The 7,709-nt window shown below is 30.7% G+C and overlaps 1 protein-coding gene and 1 long non-coding RNA gene across 2 annotated transcripts; both read left to right on the top strand.

Moving 5' to 3' along the window:
* Positions 1-547: 547 nt before the first annotated feature.
* LOC132737545 (uncharacterized) lies at positions 548-1,207 on the top strand. Its single transcript, XM_060724846.1, has one exon. The coding sequence runs from the start codon at positions 548-550 to the stop codon at positions 1,205-1,207; it is 660 nt and encodes a 219-aa protein (XP_060580829.1).
* Positions 1,208-5,003: 3,796 nt separating this feature from the next.
* On the top strand, positions 5,004-7,259 carry LOC132737543 (uncharacterized). Its single transcript, XR_009626742.1, has 3 exons — positions 5,004-5,117; positions 5,852-5,986; positions 7,085-7,259. It is a non-coding gene; the product is annotated as an uncharacterized LOC132737543 (long non-coding RNA).
* The last annotated feature ends 450 nt before the right edge of the window (positions 7,260-7,709 follow it).

Genomic DNA, 7,709 nt, shown 5'->3' with positions numbered 1-7,709 from the left:
TGTTTGTACTATTCTTATTTTTCTTTAGGCTGATTAGGCTGCCAGGATGCTAGGCTGCTAGGCTGCCAACTTCAAGAACATACTAAATCCATGATTGTAGAAAAAGAATAAACAAAACATTGCGACATAAACCATTTTCCATAAAATATTTACAAGCATTGATACCCTCATCATGACATGAGGAATATAACTGTAAAAAGATGTAACATCGAGTCTCATTAAATATGAATTCTTACTTATATTTGAGAAATTTTGCAACTTTTTGATAAAGTCTGTTGTGTCTTTTAATGGATTAAAAGATGATATTTTATTATGTAATGAAGGCAATACTATAAATGATTGTCTGAATAATTTTGAAAATATTATAGATGATGTTGCATCACCTCTATTTAAGAAAAATATAAAAGTTATTAATAATTTAAATAGTGAGCATAGCGTTAAAACTGATTGCCCTTGGTATAAAAAATTTATGTGCCGAAAAAAGATATGCATTTTTACGACTTTTAAATTGTTATCGTAATAACCCTTGTGACGAAAATGAATTAATATGGTTAAATGTAGATCAGAATATAAAAAATTATTACGTACATGTAGATTTGAATATGATAAACAGAAAACGTCAAATTTTGAAAACAATAAACTGAAGAATGCTCGTTTATACTGGAATATGTTAAAAGAGTCTGCAGGGCTTAAACCTGCAGAAATTCCATTGTCGAATTTTGAACATTATTTTAGAGCTGTAAATAACCCAGCTGATAGATTTTTTGTTCCTGATGATGATATATTAGAGTTTAATAGTAGATATAGAGATGAAGAATTTAAAGTCATGTTTCAAGAGTTAAATGTAATAATTACAGAATATGAGATAAAACAAGCAATTAATCAATTAAAACGTAATCGATCTGCAGGCCCAGATTTGCTACTTAATGAATTTCTTATATCAGGAAAAGATGTTTTTATTCCTTTATTATGTGTTTTATTTAATAAAATTTTTGAAACTGGAAATTTTCCTGATAGATGGTCAGAAGGATATGTCATTCCGTTACATAAGAAAGGTGGTGTTAATGAAGTAGAAAATTATAGAGGTATCACATTGTTAAGTAGTCTTGGTAAATTATTTTCAAGTGTAATTAATACAAGGTTAAAAAATTGGGCTGAAAAATATAATGTCTACATTGAAGCTCAGGCGTTTTTGGATCAAATATGAGTACTATAGATAATGTTTTTGTTTTAAATGGTTTAATATCGCATTTTATAAATCAAGGAAAACAACTTTTTTGTTTATTTGTTGACTACAGTAAAGCATTTGATTACGTTGTTAGGGAAAATCTTTGGTACAAGCTTATTCAGTTAGGGTTAAGAGGTAACATTTTAGATGTCATTCAATCTATGTACAAATGTGTAAAATCAAAAGTAAAGTATTTGAATAATTTAAGTAATGAATTTACATGTACATTAGGGGTAAGACAAGGTGAATGTTTGTCACCGTTTCTTTTTTCTATGTTCTTAAACGACTTAGAAGATACATTTTTAAAAAGTGGTGTTGAAGGAATAGATGTAAATATGTTTAAAGTTTTCCTGTTATTATATGCGGACGATATCGTAATTTTTGCAAACTCAGCAGAAGAACTTCAACACAATATATGTCTCTTGTATGGTTATTGCAATACATGGAAGTTAAAAGTCAATGTATCTAAAACGAAAGTTATGATTTTTAAAAGAGTTGGTAGACTTCCAAGTGATCTTCAGTTTTATTATGATGGTAATTTGATTGAAATTGTTAATACATTTACATATCTTGGTATTGTATTTACTTGTGGTGGATCAGTTACAAAAGCACAAACAATGTTAGCTGGACAAGCACAAAAAGCTATTTTTAAACTAAATAAATATTTATATAAATTTACGTATATTAAACCAAGGCATAAGCTAAATCTTTTTGATACATTAATTACACCTATATTAAACTACGGTAGTGAGGTAATGGGTTTTACGGTTAGCCAAACAATGGAACGGGTACACTTACAATTTTGTAAAAAGATTTTGGGAGTTAAAAAAACTACACAAAATGATTTTATTTATGGAGAACTTGGTAGAATATCATTTCATTGTAGACATCTTTTCAATATTGTAAAATTTTGGATGAAAATATTGTGTAGTAATGAAAACAAATATGTTAGTAGAGTTTATAAATTGTTGAAAAGTGATTTTGAAAATAACCCAAATATAGTAAACTGGTGTTCGAAATTAAAACAACTTTTATGTTCTTTAGGATTTTATGATGTCTGGTTACAGCAGAGTGTAGGAGATATTGATATGTTTCTAGCAATTTTAAAACAACGTTTAAAGGACAATTTTGTTCAAAACTGGCATGAAAGATTACATAACTCTAGTAGAGCTTTATTTTATAGGACAATAGCAAATTTTGAGTTTCAATCATATCTAGATATTTTTAATGCAAACAAATTGTGCCAGGCTATGGTAAGATTACGAGTTTCCTCTCATAGGCTACAAATAGAGGCTGGACGTTGGTCCAGACCTACAAGAACTCCAGTTAATGAACGAAAATGTTTAATTTGTAATGTTTTAGAGGATGAATATCATTTTATATTAGAATGTTCAATGTATACTGAATTAAGGAAACAATTTATTCATAAGAAATACTGGAAACATCCAAATATGGTAAAATTTATTGAATTGTTAAACAATGAAAATGATACAAAAAGAAAGAAACTAGGAATTTTTGTATATAAATCTTTTGAAAAGAGAAATGAAATGCTATACGGTTCAGTTGAGTAATGACTTATTTTTGTTGTAAAGCTACTTATATGCATAGTTGTAAAATGTGAATTTAAAACATCGTTCTAGATATAAAAAAAGACATGTAGAAAATTAATATTTTATGCAATTTTCATGTTTCATGCTCAAATTTAATCCATGATTCCCGTCTTGCATTTCGTTTCGGTAAGGCTGGTAGTTAAAATGGATGTAATTTGTATGTTCTTGTTATACTATATATATAAATATTGTTATTTTTGTACTAAATTCATGCAAGGGTTATCTTTCTTTTTACGAGAACGATAACATATTACTACATGTATCTCAATGTATATATATATACAAATTCTGATTGTAATTTAAGGAGAAAATAATGTTTTTCAGATTACTAGTCTTAACAAATTTATACTAAAGTCATACTTTAAATGATATGAAATGAAATTATTAAGAATATTAAGCTTTCTTATGTCATGCTTGACCTTCTCCAATGAAAAGTCTATGTAAATCTAATATTAATTTTGTTCGCTGTATTATGCACATAAATCATGCTTACTTTGTATTGTACATGTATATATGTATGCTTGTATTGCCATCATGGGCGAATAGCCTTATGGAATAAATGAAATAAACTCTAAACTCTAAACTCTCTTTTACATAAGATGGCAAATAGTCCATGTTTTGTTTTAAAATTGTATCAACATAATCGGACATATTTTCATTTTAAGCTCCGCAGTCTGAAATAATCGGTCGACTTGGATACCCAAGGGGTATATCAGGATGAAATGTTTTATGAGTAAATGATATAGAACATATTATTTTATTTAAGGGTAACTTAAGTATTAAGGGGTGTGTGTGTGGGGGGGGGTGGGGGCTTGACTTCATTCTAAATCATTCTTCGAAGATAAATTTAGGTTAGCTTATATGACTGTATTTGTTAAATTTGTGGTCAAGTATTGTCCATATTCAAAAAATATATCTCTCATATGCGGTTGTTATGAAAGATAAACTGTATTTTTAATGGCCTATGGTTGTCCAACTTTTTGTGAAGTTGGATCATATACGTACAGAGACCTAACACATGATAACTTTGTGACCAGAGAAGGTCGTTCCCGTGCTTGTGATGTGTTTTCTTTATAATCAACTATAAGGTTTGTAATTTATTGCTGGATAACTTGGTAGTAAATACTGTTATAACATAGGTCGTAAATATTTCTTAATGTGTTGAAATAAAATTATTAGAAAAAAACTATGTCACAAATCTATAATGTATTATTACTATATGCTGTATTTTCTGTTTGTATTATATCTAAAGATCTAATGTCAAAGCCGAGTAACTTCATTGTATAATCATAATATGACATGTATTAACTGGACATTATGTACGATAACAATGCTCTAAAAGCAATCAATTGATAACAATTCTATTACCATTTTAATCCCCATCCAACCCACCATAAAATTTCACTTAATAATTTTTTGTACAGATATTAATGTTTATGATTTTACATATTACTATTAAAGACACATAATACCTCAGAAACAAGTAAGTTTTTCAATATTTAGAAACGCCAGTCATGAACTTCATCACGTTTAAAAATTGGCTTCAGCGTGTGTTACGTGCGTATTACCAGAAGAATGAAGCGCTGAATATAAAATTGTTTGTCATAAAAGTAATCATAACAAAATATAAATTAAATTAAAGTCTATCTTGACTTCCATATAAAGTACTTATTTAATGTTTCTTTATCAATTGCAAAAAAAATAAGTAAAAGAATGAATAAGATTAGGGAAAGGTAAAAGCATTTCTGAGGCATAATGGGCCTTTAACGTTAACAAAATGAAAGTCGATGCGCCATACGCCGCATCCCTCATGCATTGCCAGCCTTACGAGGCCTAACGATCACATATGTGATGACGTGTGCACACTGATGAAGGGACTCCTTCACAAATGTTTATTGTTTTTCATATCTTAAGAAGAAAAAAACAATTACAATTATTTTAAATTATACATGATAAAATGGCTATATAGAAATTTAGCATCTTATTGAAGAGAAGTGAAAAAACTAAAATGTATAGCCTTCATTAAAAAATAACTAATTTCCCCATTAAAACTCTACAGATGAATTTCGATAGTCACACAAACTTATTATGATTCTTCTACTTGTTTATTATCGGGTGGTTGAAATGATTAAAGCAACTAAAAATGTTTTATTTCTAAATTTGATATTTCAGGTTCACATTTATGTCAGATGTAGCAATTTATATGTTTTTGTAAATTCACCAATTCAAAGTATGGAAGAAGAGAGATACTTAATGATGCATAGATACATTTGTGACAGGTAACAAGATGCCATGGCTGTTATAGTAAAAGAAATTGATTGTCAATATTTCATTTTGGTTCTTGAAAATTACTTGTTTGTTTTTTTTACCTTAAAATGTTATCTTATTACAATAATTTTATTTCTCGGCAGCATAAAAAGAGGGATACATGTATTTTGTGAGATGAAGAATTCTTATTCAATTCATATTAACGAAGGAAATGAAATATCAATTTCTTATGCGACATTCGTAATGGATCTGTCATTTCACTTGTATCAAAATATTATTTGCTTTAAAAAATATATAATTGCCGAGTTTAACTGTTTCAGAGTGAGAGTTGATGAAACATGATTATGTGTAACAATTTTAAAAATACAGTTTGTCAATGTATCAAACACTATATACAACTGCACAGCATATCCCCTCACTTTGGTATCTCAGTAAAGCATATTTAGAAAGTAAGGCATGGAGCTCATGCATGAGCCGAATTCAAATTATGAAAAAACCGCGACATGCCTTTGTTTGGCGTACACATATTACCTTGTCACGGGATTCAACAACTACGTGCGTTGCATTAAAAATCTATGTAACTCTAGGGCGCGCTTACAACATTCTTGATTCCGACCACCTACCGGACAAGAAATCGGACATGTTTGATATGCCTAGCAAATAAGACACGATAGAAATATGAAATATTTTCGGAATAAAGTATAGTTCACGATTTTCATTTCCTACACTTTACTTTTCCTGACAGATTTGTGACCGATAAGTGGCACCGGAAAGGAGTCGAAATGAACGATTGATATCATACCAATACTCACCAAGAGTAATCTACTGAAAGCCCTGCAGGACCACGAGTATAAATTCCAGTACATCAGATTGCCTCAAGGTATGCAGTGTTTCGAATGAAATTGTTTTATGACAGGAAAGAGGCTGAACAGGGCTCCGGGCTTCAATATACAAGGATTTTGTGAGCCACATTTATCTGAAGCCGGTGTTTGCTGGTATTTTACTGTTTATATGCTTATCTGATCGGACAAAAACAGGCCAGGGCGCTAGGGGGTTACTGCAGTCCGTTAGGCACCCCCAGTGGGTTAGTTTCTGTGTAAATGATTAACCATTAGTTTAGATTTGTGTATGTTGCTATACCACCGATACAAAGGTGAATTTAAGCAATTAACTTGAACACATTCTTCATCTATGCATAAATTCAATGTAGTTTGCATTCTCGAGAAAATTCAACATCCGGTCGATTATTCAGACCGCATCATAAAAGGGAAAAAATCCAGGACAAATATATTATCTTAAGCTTTCCATATTCATATAGCAAATTTATTTAGCAAATGTTCCGATTTATTACAGGATATGATAGATTTTAATATTTCCTGTTTTAGCAAAAGACTGTGTCATTGCATGTTTTTGAACAACTAGTACGAGTAGAAAAATCTTATTGATTAAGGGGAGGCAAAGCGAGTGATACAAAAAGATTTTACTAAAGATGGTCCAACTGACCTAGAACATAATCTACATTTTCATCGTTGGCTGAAGCATGTGTCATACGCCAAAGTATGACGTGCATACTAGCATATATATTATTCAAACATTAAAACTTGGGAATAAAAGAAAAGAGAAATCAGTCTAAAAAACGTACTAGTATTTATTAATAAAAACGTGTTGGCATGAAAATGGCCATGGCTGGATAAAAGCATTTTAATTATTTAACCTATTGAAATGTCTATGTGTTTCGATTTAAGACTACTAAATGTCTTTACTATAACTGTTTTTGCCCCGGCAACGGTTGCAAAAACGTGGTTACGTAGCACATGCTTCAACTCAAGGTACACAGGTACAGATGATGATTTTATACATATTATACATGTACTTACTTGATAACAACATGAAAAGACCTAATGTGCGTTTGATTCTTTTTCTTTTCTTTAGTTGTTTTTTATTGATTTTTTTCATGGTAATTTTATCTATATTTCAGCTGTAACAGACATAGAGAGGAGCTGTAACATTTAGAATCTAACCTAAATGCTTGCAATTTAAACAGGATAACGCCACAGTGATAAGGCGTTTACGACAACTTTTCCGCGCATCGTCAAAATATCATACTTCTGACCGAGACACCATAACTTTCCGTCATACAACATGGATGTCAAGCCTACGGTGGCACAAAGGTGACATGTGTGTGTGTTTATATTTATCTCGTGGCCACGATATACTATGTCGTGGCCACGAGTTACTAAGTCGTGGACACGAGATACTATGTCGTAGCCACGAGTTAGCTAAGTCGTGGCCACGAGATACTTTGTCGTTGCCACGAGATACTATGTCGTGGCCACGAGTTACTAAGTCGTGACCACGAGATAAATAACCAATCAGATTACACCATTTATATGAATTTCCCTAATTAACTAGACATGTACTATAGTACAAGGATGCCCTTACTTCACCAGCCTGAAAAAGTGCCATTTATACAACTTATTGACTGGTCAATAATTTTAATGCGGATATTGCATGATCAGTTTATTCTTTATAAGCAGAAACATTTTTGGTTCCTGTGACTATCTAGTGTCTTCATTTTAAAGATATTTACAGAATATTGAATG

Source organism: Ruditapes philippinarum, unplaced genomic scaffold (assembly GCF_026571515.1).
Source record: "Ruditapes philippinarum isolate M1 unplaced genomic scaffold, ASM2657151v2 ctg10387_1_1_1_1, whole genome shotgun sequence".
NCBI classification, from domain to species: Eukaryota; Metazoa; Mollusca; class Bivalvia; order Venerida; family Veneridae; genus Ruditapes; species Ruditapes philippinarum.
The sequence above is the reverse complement of the archived record's forward strand: the minus strand, read 5'-3'. Positions and strand labels throughout refer to the sequence as shown.

What these genes read in the sequence shown, in the direction of transcription:
- LOC132737545 (XM_060724846.1), top strand. Translation starts at nt 548, where the DNA reads ATGGTTAAATGTAGATCAGAATATAAAAAATTATTACGTACATGTAGA.